Consider the following 23,467-nt stretch of genomic DNA (forward strand, 5'->3'; position numbering starts at 1 on the left):
TTCCTTCCCTAAAGGGACATTAGTGAACCAGATGGGTTTTTACAACAATCCGGAAGTTTCATGGTCACCAATACGGACACTCGCTTTGCATTCCAGATTTTTATTTAATTAACTGAATTTAAATAATCCCCGTGGAATGATGTTACACTGCATCAGCTGAGAATGACCTCTGTGATTGTCTCACTCCTCCACCGTAACCATGGCAGAAAAACCCCTCCCCCCTCTCCCCCTTTATGGCATGAATGGTGTTTCTGCCGAACTTACGCCAGAGCCAGGGCAGAGCCGTTGGAGAAGGCCCGAGGCGATAAGACATAATTATTGGAAAATTGACCAAGGCAATAATGCAAGACAGGTAATGGGGAGGGCTAACAAGGCAAGGGAATACACATTAAATGGCAGGACACTGAGAAGTGTAGAGGAACAGAAGGACCTTGGAGTGCAGGTGCATAGATCCCTGAAGGTAGCAGGCCAGGTGGATAAGGTGGTTAAGGCGGCATATGGAATACTTGCCTTTATTGGCCAAGGCATAGAATACAAGAGCAAGGAGGTTATGCTTAAATTGTATAATACTTTGGTTAGGCCACAGCTGGAGTACTGCGTGCAGTTCTGGTCACCACAATGCAGGAAAGATGTGATTGCACTGGGTACAGAGGGGATTTGTGAGGATGTTGCCAGGACTGGAGAATTTTGGCTATGAGGAAAGATTGGACAGGCTGAGTTTGTTTTCCTTGGAACAGCGGAGGCTGAGGGGATTATGAGGGGCCTAGATAAAGTGGATAGGAAGGACCGATTTCCCTTGGCAGAGGGATCAATAACCAGGGGGCACAAATTTAAAGTAGTTGGTAGAAGGTTTAGAGCGAAGTTGAGGAGAACTTTTTTCACCCAGAGGGTGGTGGGGGTCTGGAACTCACTGCCTGAAAGGGTGGTAGAGGCAGAAATCCTCATCGCATTTAGAAAGTACTTGGATGTGCACTTGAAGTGCCGTAACCTACAGGGCTACGGACCCAGAGCTGGAAACTGGGATTAGGCTGGGTAGCTCTTGGTCGGCCGGCATGGACACCGATGGGCCAAAATGGCTTCCTTGCGTGATTCTATGAAGGCCTCCAACTTGTCCAAGTGGCCATCATGCATCGGTGAGCTTGGACGGTGAACATAGACAGGCCATTCAACTTCAGAAGGCATCACAGCAGAACACGATCCTGTTTAACCCGACGTTCACAAGCACACACTTGGGATCAGACCTGGGACTTTCCTGGTTGAAAGTCAGGAAAGCTTCTTACTGAAGAATCGTGTCTGGAGCATCGTGGAAGGCTGCAAGCTCATTTAAATGCAATCATTTGAACATTTCAAATGCTCTTCAATGTTGTAAGAACATAAGAACATAAGAAATAGGAGCAGGGGTAGGCCATTTGGCCCCTCGAGCCTGCTCCGCCATTTAATAAGATCATGGCTGATCTGATCATTGACTCAGCTCCACTTCCCCGCCCGCTCCCCATAACCCCTTATTCCCTTATCGGTTAAGAAACCGTCTATCTCAATATATTCAATGTTCCGGCTTCCACAGGTCTCTGAGGCAGCGAATTCCACAGATTTACAACCCTCTGAGAGAAGAAATTCCTCCTCATCTCAGTTTTAAATGGGCGGCCCCTTATTCTAAGATTATGCCCCCTAGTTCTAGTAGACATGAATGATATAGACACCTCATATCCAACAATACACACAGGGTTGAATTTTTGGCCTTCTGCCGCATGTTAACGCCCTGGAGGGGTGGCAATGGCAGCAGTGAGCATTTCCGAGCGGGCGGCCAGTTTCCTGTGCCCCACTGGGACATTCGGTGCCGGTTTCGACGGGGTGCGGAACAGTATCGCCCAGAAGTAGCGAGCCGGCGTGCAGCGCCCCCTGGCTGCGACACCGGCTCCATTTTTGGCTCCGACCCAATCCGTAGTGCCCTGCAGCGCCCCCTGCTGGGGCCGCCAGTGAAAGCGGGCGCAGCGAGGTAAAGTAATGTCGACCTGAGGTGAGTGTTTTAAAACATTTTTTTTTTTGGCGATTTATGTTGTGGTGGCTCGAGTTATTTATTGGGAATGTTTTTGGTGTTTTTTTCTCTCCCTCCAGGCCTCTCCCAGAGCGCCCCGATGCCGGTGGTTTAGCTCAGGGATTTTCGTTTGCTCAGCCGGCCGAGCGCCCCGAGAGAGGTGTACAACGCCTCCCTTAGCGCCCCGCCCCACACTCAGGGCCCAGTGGAATTTTGCTGTCTGAAGCGCAAACTGTTCCCCCAGTCGCAAACTTTACCGCCCCGAAATGAGCAGAAGCAAAAATCCCCACAGTGCATAGGGCATTCATTATTCCATCTGTGCTCATCGAAACTTGTCAGAATTCAAGGCAATAGAGTACTTACTTTCATTGTTAATGGCCAAAATGGTCGCCGTGTACGTCCCATTCACCACATACCGAGACTCGCGATCAGGAATCCCGACAAAGGTAACCTGCCCGGTTTCCGAGTTAATAACCAACCAGTTAGCTACGTCATCATTCTTTGCGTATCTGTTGCAAATGTTGAAAATAATGGATTAGCGTTTGGCGAGATGGATTTCCAAAAAAAATGTAAGTGGTGGAAAACAGCCTCAAATGGAATGAACTCCTTACTTGGTCATTTTACTGGTTTTCCCAGTGTCTGCACTCACGGCATTATATATTCCAAGCACCTGATGCACCTCCTTGTGAGTTGTGCTCTCGGTGATTGATACCGGCCATCTTACAGGCTTAAATGTGTAGCCTTCCTTCACATCTTTTACTTGGAGTTTTATTTTAATAGGCCTGATAATGTTGCTGTCGGGCACGGAGCTGTGGTACGGTGCCTTGTTAGAAATGCGGATCAACAAATTCACCAGATTCATTTCTTCGTAGTTCATTTCCTGGGCACGAGATGGGAAGTTACAAGCGTCTCCGGTGAAAACAGAAGAACATACAAAAAAAAAAGACACTCGGAAGCAAACAAAATATGAAGGGGGAGTGGCGTCACTGCGCCAGTAATCCCGGGGCCCGGACTAATGATCCAGAGACACGAGTTCGAATCCCACCACGGCAGCTGGGTGAGGGGGAATTTAAATTCCGTTAATTAAATGAACCTGGAATTATCAGTACTGGTGATCATGAAACGACTGGATTGCTGTTTAAAAACCCATCTGGCTTACCAATGTCCTTACCCGTTCTGGCCTAGGTGACTCCAGACCTACAGCAATGTGATTAACTCTTAACTGACCCTCTGAAATGGCGGCTATAAAAATCGGCCTTGCCAGCGACCCCCACATCCCATGAATGATTTTTTTTTTTAAAAAGTGAAAGTAATTGACAAATAATTCCAATTATGGCCATTCAGCCCCTCGAGCCTGTTCCGCCATTCAATTAGATCAACCTTAACTCCACTTGGTTCCACCACCCTTAATACCCTTACCGAACAAAAATCTAGTATTCGGTTTTGAAATTTTCAACTGACCTCAATAGGGAGCGAGTTCCAGATTCCCACTGCCCGTTGTGTGAAGAAGGGCTTCCTGACATCGCCCCTGAACGGCCTGGCTCTAATTTTAAGGTGACGCCCCTCTTGTTCTGGACTCCTCCCACCAGAGGAAACAGTTTCTCTCTCTCTACCCCATCAACCCCTTTAATCATCTTAAACACCTCAATTAAACCGGCCCTTAATCTTCTATACTCCAGGGAATACAAGCCCAGTGTGTGCAGCCTGTCCTCATAATTTAACCCTTTCAGCCCCGTGTATCATTCTGCTGAACCTGCGTTGCTCCCACTCCGAGGCCGATATATCCTCCCTGAGGGGCAGGCCCCAGTTACCCCCGATGGGGTCTAACCAGAGCTTTATACAACAGTAACATAACTTCCAGCCCCTCGTATTCCGGCCCCATTTAGATAAAGGCCAACATTCCGTCAGCCTTCTAAATTATTTTTTGTGCCTGACCACTAGCCTGTAGTGCTTTCAGTACTTGAGCCTCGAAATCTCTTGGCTCTTCCACAGTTTCCAGCCTCTCACAATGTAGAAAATACTGTTGATCTATCTGTCTTGGTCCAACTTATTGAATGAGAAGTGAGCTTATTGACACATATAAACGGTTCATTCTTGGGTTGCCAATCAGTAACTAGTGGGGTGCTGCAAGGATCATAAGAACATAAGAAATAGGAGCAGGAGTAGGCCATATGAGGAGAGACTGAATCGACTGGGCCTGTAGTCACTGGAGTTTAGAAGGATGAGAGGGGATCTCATGGAAACATATAAAATTCTGACGGGACTGGACAGGTTAAATGCAGGAAGAATGTTCCCGATGTTGGGGAAGTCCAGAACCAAGGGACATAGTCTTAGGATAAGGGGTAAGCCATTTAGGACCGAGATGAGAAACTTCTTCACTCAACGAATTGTGAACCTGTGGAATTCCCTACCGCAGAGAGTTGTTGATGCCAGTTTGTTGGATATATTCAAGAGGGAGTTAGATATGGCCCTTACGGCTAAAGGGATCAAGGTGTATGGAGAGAAAGCAGGTACTGAGGGAATGATCAGCCATGATCCTATTGAATGGTGGTGCAGGCTCGAAGAGCTGAATGGCCTACTCCTGCACCTATTTTCTATGTTTCTATACGGCCCCTCGAGCCTGCTCCGCCATCCAATAAGATCATGGCTGATCTGATCATGGACTCAGCTCCACTACCCTGCCCGCTCCCCATAACCCCTTATCGTTTAAGGAACTGTCTATTTCTGTCTTAAATTTATTCAATGCTCCAGCTCTCTGAGGCTGCAAATTCCACAGATTTACAAGCGTCTAAGAGAAGAAATTTCTTCTCATCTCTGTTTTAAATGGGTGGCCGCTTATTCTAAAATCATGCCTCTAGTTCTAGGCTCCCCCATCAGTGGAAACATCCTCTCTGCATCCACCTTGTCAAGCCCAGTTACATTTAGACGGGATATTGGTGAGGCCACACCTGGAATACTGCGTACAGTTTTGGTTTCCATATTTACGAAAGGATATACTTGCTTTGGAGGCAGTTCAGAGAAGGTTCACCAGGTTGATTCCGGAGATGAGGGGGTTGACTTATGAGGAAAGGTTGAGTAGGTTGGTCCTCTACTCATTGGAATTCAGAAGAATGAGCGGTGATTTTATCAAAATGTATAAGTTTATGAGGGGGCTTGACAAGGTGGATGCAGAGAGGATGTTTCCACTGATGGGGGAGACTAGAACTAGGGGGCATGATCTTAGAATAAGGGGCCGCCCATTTAAACCTGAGATGAGGAGAAATTTCTTCTCTCAGAGGGTTGTAAATCTGTGGAATTCACTGCCTCAGAGAGCTATGGAAGCTGGGACATTGAATAAATTTAAGACAGAAATAGACAGTTTCTTAAACGATAAGGGGTTATGGGGAGCAGGCGGGGAAGTAGAGCTGAGTCCATGATCAGATCAGCCATGATCTTATTGAATGGCGGAGCAGGCTCGAGGGTCCAAATGGCTGACTCCTGCTCCTATTTCTTATGTTCGTGTTAAAATGGATGGCCTCTCACTTGCCCATGTTGAACTCTGCCGAGCCACAGTTTGCCAACGTGTTCAGACTTTGAGCACCTGCCTGTCTCTCTGATGTCGGAACGGTGTCACGTGATTTACGACGTTACCTTGTGGATAAACAAAATCCCCTCGTTCGTGTGGTTATCCACTTCAATCCCGAAGTGCCCTTTTTCGTTGCCTTCAATGATGTCAAAGTGCGCCAACCAGTTGTCCGTGAACTCTTGATCCTGATCGAACACTCGGATACGGATGACTTCGACATTTTTAGAGTTTTCTATCACAGTCGCTGTGAACTGAGAGAGAGAACGCGATCATTTCTTTAGTTGTCCGTGAAGACATCGAATACAAATCTTTTCCCTGAACAGATTATTTGGCCATGATTCTCAGAAAGCGAGCATGCAGGTACAGCAAGCAGTAAGGAAGGCAAATGGCATGTTCATACAATAAAATATGTTTACAGCGCGGAAGGTCATTTCGACCCATCGTGTCCGCGTCGGCCGACCAAGAGGCTATCGAGTCTAATCCCACTTTCCAGCTCTTGGTCCGTAGCCCTGCAGGTTACAACACTTTAAAGTGCACATCCAAGTATCTTTTTAAATGTGGTGAGGGTTTCTGCCTCTACCACCCTTTCAGGCAGTGAGTTCCAGACCCCCACCACCCTCTGGGTGAAGAAATTTCCCCTCAAATCCTCCCCCCAATTACTTTCAATCTATGCTTCTTGGTGATTGACCCCTCTGCCAAGGGAAATAGGTCCACGTTGTCATTTACTGCAAGGAGAGTCAAGTCTCAGAGTAAAGAAGTATTGCTTCAATGATATAGGGCCTTGGTGAGACCACACCTGGAGTACTGTGCACAGTTTTGGTCTCCTTATCTAAGGAAGGATATACTTGCCTTGGAGGCGGTGCAACTAAGGTTCACCAGACTGATTCCTGGAATGAGAGGGCTGCCCTATGAGGAGAGATTGTGTAGATTGGGCCTATACTCTCTGGAGTTTAGAAGAATGAGAGGTGATCTCATTGAAACATACAAGATTCTGAGGGGCATTGACTGGGTAGATGCAGGGAGGATGTTTCCCCCCGGGCTGGGGAGCCTAGAACCAGGGGCCACAGTCTCAGGATAAGGGGTCGGCCATTTAGGACTGAGATGAGGAGGAATTTCTTCACTCAGAGGGTGATGAATCTTTGGAATTCTCTGCCCCAGAGCGCTCTGGGTGCTGAGTGAATATATTCAAGGCTGAGATCGATAGATTTTGGGAGTCATGGGGAATCAAGGGATGCGGAGATCGGGGGGGGGGAAGTGGAGTTGAGGTCAATGATCAGCCATGATCTTATTGAATGGCGGAGCAGGCTGGAGGGGCCGTATGGCCGACTCCTGCTCCTATTTCATTGGTTCTTATGATCACACGGCTGCTTGTGGGAGCTTGCTGTGTGCAAGTCGGCCACAGTGGCTAGACTTTATTTTTAAAAAGTACTTCATTGGCTGTAAGGAACTTTGGGAAGTCCCGAGGTCATGAAAGGCACTATATAAATGCAAGTTATTTTTTTTCTTTCTTTTAATTCAAGAGAGGGTTTTGCGTGATTGGGAACATATCTGTGCTTAAATGCAAATCCTGGCGGATTCTTTCTAGATTTCCGCTACGGCCTAGAATATTTTCCATCGAATAAATAAATGCTGGCGTCTCAGTAAGCAGAGAATGTGAGTCAGGTATGGTCATTCTGGTTTTTGCCATCGTGTCAGCTGTGGCTCAGTGGGCAGCACAACTCGCCTCTGAGTCAGAAGATTGTGGGTTCAAGTCCCACTCCAGGGACTTGAGCACAAAAATCTAGGCTGACACTCCAGTGCAGTGCTGAGGAAGCACCGCACTGTCGGAGGTGCCGTCTTTCAGATGAGACGTTAAACCGAGACCCCATCTGCCTCCTCAGGTGGGCATAAAAGATCCCAAGGCACTATTTCAAAGAAGAGCAGGGGAGTTATCCCCAGTGTCCTGGGGCCAATATCTATAATAAATCCAATGGAGAACTCAGGAGAGAGGTGAGAATGTGGAACTCGCTCCCACGGGGAATGGTTGAGGCAAATAGTATCGATGTATTTAAGGGCAGACTGGATAAACACATGAGGGAGAAAGGAATCGAAAGATATGTTGATGGGGTGAGATGAAAAGGGGTGGGAGGGGGCTCAAGTGGAGCATAAACACCGGGACAGACCAGCTGGGCCGAAGGCCTGTTTCTGTGCTGTACTTTCTATGCCCTACAGGTTGAACCTCTCTGGTCCGGAAACATCCGTGGTTCGGCATTAGTTTGCGGAACTGCCGCTTTGTGTGGGTGGCATCCCAGTTTTTGCACTGTTGGTGAAGTACAGGATCCTCACAAGCTTCCATCCTTCCTGTGTCTTGAAATGCAATTTTCTGGGCACCTTTTGTCAGGCTGCTCTTTGCATCCTCCACCGACACCTGGGAATCTCTGGGCCAAAGTGGAGGAAGTGCATCCGGGAGGGCGCTGAGCACCTCGAGTCTCATCGCCGAGAGCATGCAGAAAGCAAGCGCAGGCAGCGGAAGGAGCGTGCGGCAAACCTGTCCCACCCTCCCTTTCCCTCAACGACTGTCTGTCCCACCTGAGACAGGGACTGTGGCTCTCGTATTGGACTGTTCAGCCACCTAATGACTCATTTTAAGAGTGGAAGCAAGTCTTCCTCGATTCCGAAGGACTGCCTATGATGATGATGCTCTTTGCGACTCCTGAGGGGTATCCGTGCTTTCTTGATCTAGAGTCCGGGTTGGGGTGGGGGGGGGGGGGGGGGCGGGGGGAACTGAGTTCCGTCGCAGTACGTTCTGAATGACAGGAGCTGGTTTGGGTGGGTGGAAGTATTCTATCACCACCTTTATTTATGACTGTGCAGTAAGGATTGTTAACCTTGCTCCTACTCTGAAATAATCTCAAACCTCCCTGAGGGAGCATTCCCTGTGACAATACTGCTGACCTTCCGTGGTTCGGAAAATTCGCGATTTCGGGACCGGTCGGGTCGCGAGGGTGCCGGACCAGAGAGGTCCGACCTGTACCACCACTTTTCTTCAATATCAGGAAAACAGAAATTCAGCAAAAGTCAAAGTGATCAGCCAATATCACTATTTTCATTAGCTGTTTGTACGCTAAACATCCGTAAGATAAAGTTCCTCCACCAGCCTATCCTCACCGCACAGCACTCCCCACTCCCCCGCCGCCCCCCCCACCCCCAAGTCATCAAGATCCATGGCACAGCCCTGGACACCGTGGACCACTTCCCATATCTCGGGAGCCTCCTATCAACAAAAGCAGGCATCGACGATGAGATCCAACACCGCCTCCAGTGCGCCAGTGCAGCCTTCGGCAGTCTGAGGAAAAGAGTGTTTGAAGACCAGGCCCTCAAATCTACCACCAGGATCATGGTCTACAGGGCTGCAGTAATACCCGCCCTCCTGTATGGCTCAGAGACATGGACCATATACAGTAGACACTTCAGGTTGCTGGAGAAATATCACCAACGATGTCTCCGCAAGATCCTACAAATCCCCTGGGAGGACAGACGCACCAACATTAACGTCCTCGACCAGGCCAACATCCCCAGCATTGAAGCACTGACCACACTTGATCAGCTCCACTGGGCAGGCCACATAGTCCGCATGCCAGACACGAGACTCGCAAAGTAAGCGCTCTACTCGGAGCTCCTTCATAGCAAACGAGCCAAAGGTGGGCAGCGGAAACATTACGTTACAAGGACACCCTCAAAGCCTCCTTGATAAAGTGCAACATCCCCACCGACAGCTGGGAGTCCCTGGCCAAAGACCGCCCTAAGTGGAGGGAGTGCATCCGGGAGGGTGCTGTGCACCTCGAGTCTCGTCGCCGAGAGCATGCAGGAATCAAGCGCAGGCAGCGGAAGGATCGTGCGGCAAACCAGTCCCACCCTCCCTTTCCCTCAACCACTGTCTGTCCCACCTGTGACAGAGTCTGTGGCTCTCGTATTGGACTGTTCAGCCACGTAAGACCTCACTTCAGGAGTGGAAGCAAGTCTTCCTCGATTCTGAGGGACTGCCTATGAAGATGAGGTTAGCTAGAAGATTAAATCCAATACTGTATCCGACTTGACTGTACCTCGGTTTGTTCAATGACGGGAACGTTGTCATTAACATCCAGAATCCGGATCTGAGCGGTTGCTGTAGTAAATAAACCTTGAGAGCTCCCACTCTTGTCACGAGCTTCCACAATGAACGTATAGAAGTCCTGGGTCTACAGAAGAAGAAACGCCATTAAAGATCTTCAGGGATACACTTCTGGAAAATGTTATTTTAGATAAGACTTCAATCAGTTAAAACACAACTGACTAATATCACGTTCAAATTAAAAATTTAATAGCACAATACTCATAACACAAAACACAATGGCCCAGAAATCCCTCAGGGGTACTTCCTGCGGGCAAAGCACTAAATAATAGACAGAAAAATGCGCACTTACCTGAAGCTCGAAATCTCGATCCACCGGCCTCCTCTCCCTGCGCATCGCAGCGCGTGCACGTCGGGACATGCGCAGGAGTCACGTGGGCCTGGACACCCAATCACAGGTAAGTATTTTCTCATTCACAATAATGGGAGCTCCGTAAGTTGGAGTCCCCATTATTATGAATGAGAAACCCCCGCAAATACACAAAACACTAATAAAAAAATAGAAAATATACACCACATATTTAAGATTCATTTAAATTAAAGATATTAATGTCTTATAAAAAATTATATATTTATCCCATTTTTTAAAACAATAAAATACGTTTTTATAACTTTATTTTAACATGTTTGTGTGTATTTTTAAACACTTGCGCCTGTAACAGTCGGCTATGCGCCTGCTTTTATCAGGCGCAAGAGTTTTGAGGCCATTTGCTGGGCAGGAGATGGGTAAATCCCACAATCTTGCCCGTGCAAATGTCCTCGCTCCCGAGATACGGAGGATCGGCCGAGCTCCAGCTTGACGGATCGGAAAGCCGGTTTCCAGCGCATGTGCATTGCACGCCGAAACCCGGCTTTTGCGATGCCTTCCCGAGTCCGTAGAAACTTCGTACCGACCCGGGACATCAGGGCCATTATATACACAGCTCTCTATACCAATACAATACCATTTTTCCCCTACTGGTTATCTAAAGCCACATTGCGGTGGTGACATGTTAACAGCCCTTGCTTGCCAACCAAACTATGTGCCCAGAACAGAAATGTTCTTGTCTCTGGTGATGACATCACCTTTTAAAGAGTAACTCCACCTGCTGAAGGATGTACTTGGACCTAAATCATTGCAGACCAGCTGAAGCTGCAATATCTTCACCGAGACTCTGCAACTTTGGGTCTAGTCTGTGCCCGCAACCAGGGCAACTAAAGAAGTCAAAGCTGGAGATACATCAGTGCCCAAGATCACAGTTTAAGCTCTACCATGTGTAACTGGACGGAAGTTTAGACCATTGGTTCAGAGGGAGTGGAAGGATAGGGCAGAGGAGTGAAGAACAGAAGAAAGGGGAGCAGGGGTAGGCCACGTGGCCCCTCGAGCCTGCTCCGCCATGTGTAGAATCAGAATGGTCACAGCACTGTCAGAGGCCATTCGGCCCGTCGAGCCCGTGCCGGCTCTCTGCACGAGCACCTCAGCTAGTCCCATCAACCCCCCACCCCCTTTCTGTAGTGCTGAGGGTGGTGCCGTCTTTCGGATGAGACGTTAAACCGAGGGCCCGTCTGCGCTCTCAGGTGGATCCCACGGCACTATTTCAAAGAAGAGCAGGGGGAGTTATCCCCGGTGTCCTGGGGCCAATATTTATCCCTCAACCAACATCACTAAAAACAGATTATCTTGGTCATTATCGCATTGCTGTTTGTGGGAGCTTGCTGTGTGCAAATTGGCTGCTGTGCTTCCCACATTACAACAGTGACTACACTCCAAAAGTAATTGGCTGTAAAGCGCTTTGAGACGTCCGGTGGTCATGAAAGGCGCTATATAAATGCAATCTTTTTCCTTTTTATTTTGTGCCCTTTCTACCAGATGTTTCCTTTGCTCTTTGCAAACACGGATAGATTTTTAACTTGCCGCAGGTGTGCAACACTGGTGCTGCCCATCAACTGTCCTCTGTAGAAACCGAGACAATTTTCATTTCCTTTGATCCGATTGATAATGGCCGGCCAATCTGCAACGACTGTTTCACACCTGGGTGATGAATTGTAAATCTACCGTGAGGTGCCCGTCACTTGATGGATACAGACTGTGGACGGAACAGTCTTGGATCTAGCCTGTAGGCGACGAAGGTTGAACAGGTCCCCACTGGTTCTATAGTTTAGTTCCACTCCAGCAGGGAACTCGTTGAGCGTGAGATGGAGCATTGCAGCGAGGCAGATTGAGAAGAGGGTTGGCGCGATGACGCAGCCGTGCTTGACCCCAGCCCAGACGTGGATTGGGTCTGTGGTGGATCCGTTGGTCGGGATCACTGACCACACTCGGCCAGCTCTGCTGGGCAGGGCCACATTGTCCGCCTGCCTGACACGAGACTCCCAAAGCAAGCGCTCTACTCGGAACTCCTTCACGGCAAGCGAGCCCCAGGTGGGCAGAAGAAACGTTTCAAGGACACCCTCAAAGCCTCCCTGATAAAGTGCAACATCCCCACCGACACCTGGGAGTCCCTGGCCAAAGACCGCCCTAAGTGGAGGAAGTGCATCCGGGAGGGCGCTGAGCACCTCGAGTCTCGTCGCCGAGAGCATGCAGAAATCAAGCGCAGGCAGCGGAAGGAGCGTGCGGCAAACCAGACTCCCCACCCACCCTTTCCCTCAACCACGGTCTGTCCCACCTGTGACAGAGACTGTGGCTCTCTTATTGGACTGTTCAGTCACCTGAGAACTCACTTTTAGAGTGGAAACAAGTCTTCCTCGATTTCACGGGACTGCCTATGGTGACGATGATCAGCATAACCCTCTATTCCTTTCTCCCTCATGTGTTTATCCAGCTTCCTCTTAAATACATCGATACTATTCGCCTCAACCCTTCCCTGTGGCAGCGAGTTCCACATTCTCACCGCTCTCTGGGTGAAGACCTCTCTCCGGAGATGGCTTTATTATCCTGTATTGATGGCCCCTAGTTCTGGTCTCCCCCACACGTGGAAACATCTTCTCTGCGTCTACCCTATCGAAACCTTTCATAATCTTAAACACCTCGATCAGGTCACCCCCAGCCTTCTCTCTTCTAGAGAAAAAAGCCCCACAATAAACTAGTTGGGCCGAAAGGCCTGTTTTTGTGCTGTAACTTCTATGTAAATTTTACAAGTCCGCACATAGATGGGAATCTCATCCGCCTGGAATGCGTGCCGGATATCCAGCTTTATGCCGCCTTTTGCTTCTCTGATTTTAATGGCGATCGAGTCCACATTCTCCCCACTGTCCGGGTGACCGGAATGACGTATAAGGAGAGATTGGGTCGACTAGGCCTGTATCCCTAGGCCTAGAGTTTAGAAGAATGAGAGGGGATCTCATTGAAACGTATAAAATTCTGACTGGGTTGGACAGACTGGATGCGGGGAGGATGTTTCCCCCTGGCTGGGAAGTCTAGAACAAGGGGTCACAGTCTCAGGATACGGGGTAGGAAATGTAGGACCGAGATGAGGAGAAATGTTTTCACTCGGAGGGTGGTGAACCTGTGGAATTCTCCACCACAGAAGGCTGTGGAGGCCAAGTCGCTGAATATATTTAAGAAGGAGATAGATAGATTTCTAGACACAAAAGGCATCAAGGGGTATGGGGAGAAAGCGGGAATATGGTGTTAAGATAGAGGATCAGCCATGATCATATTGAATGGCGGTGCAGGCTCGAATGGCCTACTACTGCTCCTATTTTCTATGTTTCTAAGAAGTTCCTCCTGAATTCCCGACTGGATTTATTAGTGACTATCTTATATTGATGGCCCTTGGTTCTGGTCTTCCCCCACACATGGAAATATCTCCACATCTATGCTATCAAACCCCTTTCATAATAGTAATTGGTTGAAGGATTAGAGGGGAGTTGAGGAGTGCTTTCTTCACCCAGAGGGTGGTGGGGGTCTGGAACTCACTGCCTGAAAGGGTGGTAGAGGCAGAAACCCTCATCGATTTTAAAAAGTACTTGGATGTGCACTTGAAGTGCCGTAACCTGCAGGGCTACGGACCAAGAGCTGGAAAGTGGGATTAGGCCGGGTAGCTCTAAGTCGGTCGGAGCGGACACGTAGGCTGAGTGGCCTCCATCTATGATTCTATGATTAAGAATCTTTGCAGGTCTGCACGGTACGGTAACACACTGATGTGAAATATTCACACTAACCTCCCGGTCTAGATGCGAATTCATTACTTTAATCTCTCCATTCGTTGTGGCAGTAAATTCTTTCATCACATATTCGGATATGATTCTGTAATTAATAATAGCATTCTCCCCTTCATCGGCATCTGTTGCTGTCAGCATCATTACAGATGAACCTAGAAGTGTTGCAACAATACAGGTTTTACATTTTTTAAACCGAGAACGCACCAAGTTCAAGTTAAACTTCAACAACGAACAGAAAGCAAAACACCGCGGATGCCGGAACCTGAAATAAGAACCGAGAAAATGCTGGAAATACTCAGCGGGTCAGGCAGCGTCTGTGGAGCGAGAAAGCAGAGTTAACGTTTCGGGTCGGCGACCCTGTGTCAGAACTGGCGAAGGTTTGAAATTAACGGATTCTTAAGGAGCACTGAAAAGCGGGGAGGGGAAAGATCAAAAGGGAAGGTCGGTGATAGGGTGGAAGACAGGAGAGATTAGAGAGACCAAAGGGATGATGGGCCGACTTGAGATGGGTAATGGCAGGAGTTAGACAAAGGTTAGTCTGGATAGGGTGTGAATGGCGGGATAATTACCAGCTGCCATGGGAGACGGAGAGACAAAAATTAAATAGGTTCGATGGGGGGGGTGGGAGAGGGGAACACGGGGTGGGGGGGGTGGTTAAAAAATGTGGTCAGAGGTTATTGTCTTCTGAAAACTGAGATGTTTATCAGTTCTGAGCACTGCACCTCAGGAAAGATATATCGCAGATTCACCAGAATGATACCGGGGTTAAAAGAGTTGAATTATGAGGGCAGGTTGCATAGATTAGACTTGTACTCCTTGGAGTAGAGAAGATTAAGGGGCAATCTAATTGAGGTGTTTAAGATGATTAAAGGGGTTGATGGGGTAGATCGAGAGAGATTATTTCCTCCACCTTAAATTAGAGCCAGGCCGTTCAGAGGTTATGTCAGGAAGCACTTCTTCACACAAAGGGTCATGGGAATCTGGAACTCTCTCCCCCAAAAAGCTGTTGAGGCTGGGGGTCAATTGACAATGTTAAAATTGAGATTGATAGGTTTTGTTCAGAAAGGGTATTAATGGATATGGAACCAAGGCAGTGGAGTTGAGATTCAGAACAGTTACGATCTAATTGAAGGGTGGAACAGGTTCAAAGGGCTGAATGTTCCTATGCTCTTAACCAGCGCTCCCATTCCTGATCACTATTCAATGGTGCTTCTGGAAAAGTATGTGCGTAGACAGGAACAGAATCTGCCCAACTGACTGTCACTGATACACACAGACGCGCTTACCCAGCGACACACGGACACAGACATACACACGCAACACACAGACACAGACGCACGCACAGAACACAGAGAGACAGGCAGAGAGAGAGACAGGCAAGCAGAGAGAGCGAGAGAGAGAGAGAGAGAGAGAGAGAGAGAGAGAGAGAGAGAGAGAGAGAGAGACAGGCAGAGAGAGAGAGAGAGAGAGAGAGAGAGAGAGACAGGCAGAGAGAGAGAGAGAGAGAGAGAGAGAGAGGCAGGCAGAGAGAGAGAGAGAGAGGCAGGCAGAGAGAGAGAGAGAGAGAGAGAGACAGGCAGGCAGAGAGAGAGGCAGAGAGAGAGAGAGAGAGAGAGAGAGAGAGGCAGAGAGAGAGAGCGAGGCAGACAGAGAGAGAGCGAGGCAGACAGAGAGAGAGCGAGGCAGACAGAGAGAGAGAGAGAGAGAGACAGGCAGACAGAGAGAGAGAGAGAGAGAGAGAGAGAGAGAGAGAGAGACAGGCAGACCGAGAGAGAGAGAGAGAGAGAGACAGGCAGACAGAGAGAGAGAGAGAGAGAGAGAGAGAGAGAGAGAGCGAGCGAGAGAGAGAGAGAGCGAGCGAGAGAGTGCAAGCGAGGCAGGCAGAGAGAGAGGCAGGCAGAGAGAGAGGCAGGCAGAGAGCAGGCAGAGAGAGAGGCAGGCAGAGAGACAGACACAGACAGAGAGGGTGTTGCGATTCACGCATGACAAAAGGCAGCACAGCAAAGGTACTGAACGGTGACTGGGGTACATGTCAGTGCTTTACCCACTCGGACCAGCAGACATAGAAGCTAAATCAGATCCTGCACATCCAAAAAACCCTCACTTCGCGCTGGCCTCTCACCGGAACATAGCGGCGTGTCGATAAATCACTGTGTATCTAGACTGTCACAGATATTAATACTGAGCCTTTTCGCTCAGCACTAGTGGCCAGAGCAGAGCCACATTCGAGGGGAGGGGAAAGACAAGCGATGTTACAAAGAGAAGTATTAGAGAAAAAAAATCGAATAACTTACTGAATGCACTCAGCTCCTCAACACTCCCTTCAAAGACTTTTTCCGTGAAAATTGGAGGATTATCGTTTATATCGATAATTTTAATTACAAGTTCAATTGTCTTTTCTCTTCGTTGTCCGAACTGATCAAAGGCTTCACCCAGAAGCTGAAAATATATACAAATATATATATTTCTATGTAAAAAAAAAATGATTCACCAAGCCACCTATTCTGGCACTGTAGCAGTCTAGTCAGAATCATAGGTATAATAGTTAACATCAGCAACTTTACAAATATCAGGAAAGTTGGTTGTAATCTCCTGCAATAGTTCCGCTTCCCGCCCCCTCTACACAGTCACCTCGGAGCTGCCCCAAGATTCCACTCACTTCATAAATTACCGAAAGTCAGTGTGCAGGTACACCGCAAGTGATCAGGAAGGCCAATGGAATGTTGGCTTTTAATGCAAGGGGGATGGAGTATAAAAGCAGAGAAGTCCTGCTACAACTGTACAGGGTATTAGTGAGGCCACACCTGGAGTACAGTTTTGGTCTCCGTATTTAAGGAAGGAGATACTTGCATTGGAGGCTGTTCAGAGAAGGTTCACTCGGTTGATTCCTGGGACGAAGAGGTTATTGTATGAGGAAAGGTTGAGCAGGTTGGGCCTATACTCATTGGAGTTTAGAAGAATGAGAGGTGATCTTATCAAAACGTATAAGATTCTAAGGGGGCTCGACAGGTTAGATGCAGAGAGGATGTTTCCCCTCGTGGGGGAATCTAGAACTATAGTTTCAGAATAAGGGGCCGCCCATTTAAGATGGAGATGAGGAGAAATTTCTTCTCTGAGGGTTGTAAATCTGTGGAATTCTCTGCCCCAGAGAGCTGTGGAGGCTGGGTCATTGAATATATTTAAGCCTGAGGTAAGACAGATTCCTGAACTATAGGGGTGTCAAGGGTTACGGGGAGCGGGCGGGGAAGTGGAGTTAAGGCCAAGATCAGATCAGCTGTGATCGGAGCAGGCTCGTGGGGCTGTATGAAAGAAAGACTTGCATTTATATAGCGCCTTTCACGACCACCGGATGTCTCAAAGCACTTTACAGCCAATGAAGTACTTTTGAAGTGTAGTCACTGTTGTAATGTGGGAAACGCGGCAGCCAATTTGCGCACAGCAAGCTCCCACAAACATCAACGTGATAATGAGCAGATAATCTGCCTTTGTGATATTGACTGAGGGATAAATATTGGCCCCAGGACACCGGGGATAACTCCCCTGCTCTTCAAAGTAGTGACCATGGGATCTTTTACATCCACCTGAGAGAGCAGACGGGGCCTAGGTTTAACATCTCATCCGAAAGATGGCACCTCTGACAGTGCAGCACTCCCTCAGCACTGCACTGGGAGTGTCAGCCTAGATTTTTGTGCTCAAGTTCCTTATGGCCTACTCCTGCCTCTATTTCTTATGTTTTTGTGTCCTGCCCCTCCTCCACGGCTGCACATTTAAGCTGAACCGGTTGGCGTGTAACCAGCATGGCTCCGAGGTGAGCTTCACCCTGCGCACCAAGTCTGCTGTAAGGGGTGGTTTTCAGGGGGTCTGCTTTCCCTTCTGACCTTATATGAGCGGTTCCGAATCGCTCCCACACCCTCGGTTCTAGACTCTGGAATTATGAAGGGACTGTGACAGACTTGGACAGACAATCGGTTTCAAGGTAGGAAGCAGGTATGGCTTTATTGTGTTTAAAAAAAAAAAGTAAAAGGCACACCTTTAATAACACCCACAGAATATTAATACCGATACACATTGAGGGGTACAACACATTGAATAAAATGTCAAATTACAGCCTGTGGGGAAAATAATTCAGCTTAAACTCTAAATGGGGTAAAGAGGAGAATGCAGATACACTTACACAAGTTATCCCAGCCTCCCCCTCCCAATTCCCCTAACTAACAAAGTTATAGCTCTGGGGGGGGTTCATAGAAACATAGAAACATAGAAAATAGGTGCAGGAGTAGGCCATTCGGCCCTTCTAGCCTGCACCGCCATTCAATGAGTTCATGGCTGAACATTCAACTTCAGTACCCCATTCCTGCTTTCTCGCCATACCCCTTGATCCCCCTAGTAGTAAGGACCTCATCTAACTCCTTTTTGAATATATTTAGTGAATTGGCCTCAACAACTTTCTGTGGTAGAGAATTCCACAGGTTCACCACTCTCTGGGTGAAGAAGTTCCTCCGCATCTCGGTCCTAAATGGCTTACCCCTTATCCTTAGACTGTGACCTCTGGTTCTGGACTTCCCCAACATTGGGAACATTCTTCCTGCATCTAACCTGTCTAACCCCGTCAGAATTTTAAATGTTTCTATGAGGTCCCCTCTCATTCTTCTGAACTCCAGTGAATACAAGCCCAGTTGATCCAGTCTTTCTTGATAGGTCAGTCCCGCCATCCCGGGAATCAGTCTGGTGAACCTTCGCTGCACTCCCTCAATAGCAAGAATGTCCTTCCTCAGGTTAGGAGACCAAAACTGTACACAATACTCCAGGTGTGGCCTCACCAATGCCCTGTACAACTGTAGCAACACCTCCCTGCCCCTGTACTCAAATCCCCTTGCTATGAAGGCCAACATGCCATTTGCTTTCTTAACCGCCTGCTGTACCTGCATGCCAACCTTCAATGACTGATGTACCATGACACCCAGGTCTCTTTGCACCTCCCCTTTTCCTAATCTGTCACCATTCAGATAATAGTCTGTCTCTCTGTTTTTACCACCAAAGTGGATAACCTCACATTTATCCACATTATACTTCATCTGCCATGCATTTGCCCACTCACCTAACCTATCCAAGTCGCTCTGCAGCCTCATAGCATCCTCCTCGCAGCTCACACTGCCAGCCAACTTAGTGTCATCCGCAAATTTGGAGATACTACATTTAATCCCCTCATCTAAATCATTAATGTACAGTGTAAACAGCTGGGGCCCCAGCACAGAACCTTGCGGTACCCCACTAGTCACTGCCTGCCATTCTGAAAAGTACCCATTTACTCCTACTCTTTGCTTCCTGTCTGACAACCAGTTCTCAATCCATGTCAGTACACTACCCCCAATCCCATGTGCTCTAACTTTGCACATCAATCTCTTGTGTGGGACCTTGTCGAACGCCTTCTGAAAGTCCAAATATACATCAACTGGTTCTCCCTTATCCACTCTACTGGAAACATCCTCAAAAAATTCCAGAAGATTTGTCAAGCATGATTTCCCTTTCACAAATCCATGCTGACTTGGACCTATCATGTCACCTCTTTCCAAATGCACTGCTATGACATCCTTAATAATTGATTCCATCATTTTACCCACTACCGATGTCAGGCTGACCGGTCTATAATTCCCTGTTTTCTCTCTCCCTCCTTTTTTAAAAAGGGGCTATGTTCACCAATCCCCTTTTGACAGTTCCGACTCCGGGGTTCGCCTTAGTTGTCCACGTTCTGTCGTCTGTACCCTTTGGTAGCGTAGGACCAGCTTGTAGAGTGGAAAAATCTTCGGGTTTTCTTCGGTGTTGTCGGGTTGGTTCCGGTTGGACTTATAAGGCGCTATATAAATGCAAGTCTTTCTTTCATACAGCCCCACGAGCCTGCTCCATTCACAGCTAATCTTGGCCTTAACTCCACTTCCCTGCCCGCTCCCCGATGGTCGCGATGGTCCGAAACTTTCCGATAGTCATTTTGAAAACCTGTTTGCTGTCGTGGTGCTGTCCTTCTGGGTTTCGGGGTCCCACTTTTCGAGGTTGGTGTAGACCTTATGCAACGAGACTGCTAACATAATAGTGTCTCTAGAAGCACCCCAACTGCCAGAACAGGCCTTCACTTATACTAAAACAGGCTTCCTTATCTTCCATCAAATCTAGCTCAGCTCTTTGTTTCGATTTTGCAGCCCAGCTAACTGAAGCTTGATTAAGTGGTTTTAATCTGGCGTTAATAGGCTTCTCGAAGTTGGTGAGCTCTCGTCCATTGTGCTAGTCTGGCCTGAGCCAGATATTTCTATGCCTGTTGAAAAGGTGTTGGAATATGTATGTGACATTTGTGTCCTCTGGGTGCGGTGATACTGTTTCTTCCATGGTCGATTGTTTGAATGCTAATGTTTTCTAGGGGCAAGTTTGAGAGAGTAAACAGTTCCCAGACAATTTGATTAGCTCCAATGTCCAAACTGGCCCTTTACAGATGGACCCCACCCCTTTTCTTGCCGACCCAACATTCATCTTTTAAAAATCCCAAATTTGATTAAAGTTCGTAGTTTCTTCCATGTGCACTTCAGGATTTCAAACTTTCTGGTAGATAGTTCCAAATTAAATTCCCTTTCCCATGAGTCCAAACACTGCAGGGGGGGGGGAGGGTCTCCATGAATGCACCCCCTTTTATCCCCCCGCAGGCTTCGTCTCCCCCTTTAAAACTAATTTTAAAAGTCCAGAAAGGGATTCATCTCCTCTGCACGGGAAAAGTACCAGGAATCTTTGCGAAATATTGGTAAATTCTACACTGCCCATTTCCCTCTCCGCAACATTATCCGCCTCCGCCCGTAATTCACTCCTGATGCCACTGAAATGCTTCGCCACATCTTAGTCACCGGCAGACCCGACCAATCCAAACGTCCGCTGGGCATCGTCGGGAGCACTCTTGCCTTTGGGTCACAAGGTCCAGGGTTCAAGCCTCACGCCAGGTGGTTAAGGCGGCATATTGGAATGCTTGCCTTTACTAGCCAAGGCATAGAGTACAAGAGCCGCGAGGGTTATGCTTGAACTGTATAAAACACGAGTTAAACACACAGCTGGAGTACTGCGTGCAGTTCTGGTCACCGCATTACAGGAAGGACGTGATTGCACTGGCGAGGGTTCAGAGGAGATTTACGAGGATGTTGCCGGGAGAGGAGAATTTTGGCTATGAGGAAAGATTGGGTAGGCTGGGTTGTTTTCCTTGGAACAGAGGAGGCTGATGGGAGACCTGATTGAGGTGTATAAAATTCTGAGGGGTCTGGATAGAGTGGATAGGACGGACCTGTTTCCCCTTAGCAGAGGGGTCAACAACCAGGGGGCATAGATTTAAAGTAATTGGGGGGAGGTTTAGAGGGGATTTGAGGGGAATTTTTTTCACCCAGAGGGTGGTGGGGGTCTGGAACTCACTGCCTGAAAGGGTGGTAGAGGCAGAAACCCTCACCACATTTAAAAAATACTTGGATGTGCACCTGAAGTGCCGGAACCTGCAGGGATACGGACTGAGAGCTGGAAAGTGGGATTAGGCTGGATAGCTCTTGGCCGGCCGGTGTGGACACGATGGGCCGAAATGGCCTCCTTCCGTGCTGTAAACTTCTATTATTCTATTCTATGAACTCACGCACGATGGGACAAAAAAAACTACAGCATGTGTTATCGACCGAACAATCAGGAGCATTTATGAATAGAATATTTAAAATTACATTCGTTATGTCATTAGAATCAGAGGGTTGAAATCCCACTCCAGGAACTCGAGCACAAAAATCTGGGCTGACACTCCCAGTGCAGTGCTGAGGGAGTGCTGCACTGTCGGAGGTGCCGACTTTCAGATGAGATGTTAAACCCAGACACCGTCCGCCCCCTCAGGTGGACATAAAAGGTCCCATGGCACTATTTCGAAGAAGAGCAGGGGAGTTCTCCCCTTAATCAACGGCACTAAAAAAACAGATTATCTGGTCAGTATCTCATCGCTGTTTGTGGGAGCTTGCTGTGCGCAATGACTACACTCCAAAAAACGTACTTCACTGGCTGTAAAGTGCTTTGGAAATGCACCATTTTGTTTAATTTGTGATATCTGTTTTATCACTGTGGCAGAAAAAAAATTAAAGAGCAAGTTATTACTTAAATGGAGAAAGATTACAAAGGGCTGCAGTACAGCGGGAACCTGGGGGTCCTGGTGTATGAAACACAAAAGGATCGTATGCAGGTACAACAAGTGATCAGGAAGGCCAATGGAATCTTGGCCTTTATTGCAAAGGGGATGGAGTATAAAAGCAGGGAAGTCTTGCTACAGTTATACAGGGTATTGGTGAGGCCACACCTGGAATACTGCGTGCAGTTTTGGTTTCCATATTTACGAAAGGATATACTTGCTTTGGAGGCAGTTCAGATAGTTCACTCGGTTGATTCCGGGGATGAGGGGGTTGACATGAGGAAAGGTTGAGGAGGTTGGGCCTCTACTCATTGGAATTCAGAAAAATGAGAGGTGATCTTATCGAAACGTATAAGATTATGAGGGAGCTCGACAAGGTGGATGCAGAGAGGATATTTCCACTGATAGGGGAGACTAGAACTAGGGGGCATAATCTTAGAATAAGGGGCCGCCCCTTTTAAAACTGAGATGAGGAGAAATTTCTTCTCTGAGGGTTGTAAATCTGTGGAATTTGCTGCCTCAGAGAGCTGTGGAAGCCGGGACATTGAATAAATTTAAGACAGAAATAGACAATTTCTTAAACGATAAGGGGTTATGGGGAGTGGGCAGGGAAGTGGAGCTGAGTCCATGATCAGATCAGCCATGATCGTATTAAATGGCGGAGCAGGCTCGAGGGGCCGTATGGCCTACTCCTGCTCCTATTTCTTATGTTCTTATTAAAGATCGATTAGTGAGACAGGCAGTAAAGTGTCTTATTGCGTTATCCTCAGTTAATCAGCAGCTGTCAAGAAAAATTGAAGCTTACTCTGTGTTTGTGCCATGGGTATCGACTACACTTCAAAAAACGGTATTGACTGTAAAGCGCTTTGGGACATCTAGTGGTCGTGAAAGGTGCTGTGGCCAGCAGCCCCAGCATCGAAACACTGACCACACACTCGACCAGCTCCGTTGGGCGGGCCACATAGTCCACATGCCAGACACGAGACTCACAAAGCAAGCGCTCTACTCGGAACTCCATCACGGCAAACGAGCCAAAGGTGGGCAGCGGAAATGTTTCAAGGACACCCTCAAAGCCTCCCTGATAAAATGCAACATCCCCACCGACACCTGGGAGTCCCTGGCCAAAGACTGCCCCAAGTGGAGGAAGTGCATCCGGGAGGGCGCTGAGTACCTTGAGTCTCATCGCCGAGAGCGCGCAGAAATCAAGCGCAGATAACGGAAGGAGTGTGTGGCAAACCAGTCCCACCCTCCCCTTACCCTCAACCACTGTCTGTCCCACCTGTGACAGGGACTGTGGTTCTTGTATCGGACTGTTCAGTCACCTAAGGATTCATGTTAAGAGTGGAAGCAAGTCTTCCTCGATGATAAGGGACTGCCTATGATGATAATGATGTA

The 23,467-nt window shown here is 48.1% G+C and overlaps 1 protein-coding gene across 2 annotated transcripts in view; it reads right to left on the reverse strand.

Moving 5' to 3' along the window:
• LOC139260782 (desmoglein-2-like) overlaps positions 1 to 23,467 on the reverse strand; it is a 106,603-nt gene that overhangs the window by 24,870 nt on the left and 58,266 nt on the right. For both annotated transcript variants that reach the window (XM_070877035.1, XM_070877034.1), the window contains exons 6-11: positions 16,188 to 16,332; positions 13,894 to 14,045; positions 9,683 to 9,817; positions 5,666 to 5,851; positions 2,647 to 2,915; positions 2,399 to 2,544 (exon numbers count right to left, since the gene is read on the reverse strand). In XM_070877035.1, the coding sequence (XP_070733136.1) occupies positions 2,399 to 2,544; positions 2,647 to 2,915; positions 5,666 to 5,851; positions 9,683 to 9,817; positions 13,894 to 14,045; positions 16,188 to 16,332 (1,033 nt within the window). The remainder of the gene's footprint in view (positions 1 to 2,398; positions 2,545 to 2,646; positions 2,916 to 5,665; positions 5,852 to 9,682; positions 9,818 to 13,893; positions 14,046 to 16,187; positions 16,333 to 23,467) is intronic.

Source organism: Pristiophorus japonicus, chromosome 1, assembly GCF_044704955.1.
Source record: "Pristiophorus japonicus isolate sPriJap1 chromosome 1, sPriJap1.hap1, whole genome shotgun sequence".
NCBI lineage: Eukaryota > Metazoa > Chordata > Chondrichthyes > Pristiophoridae > Pristiophorus > Pristiophorus japonicus.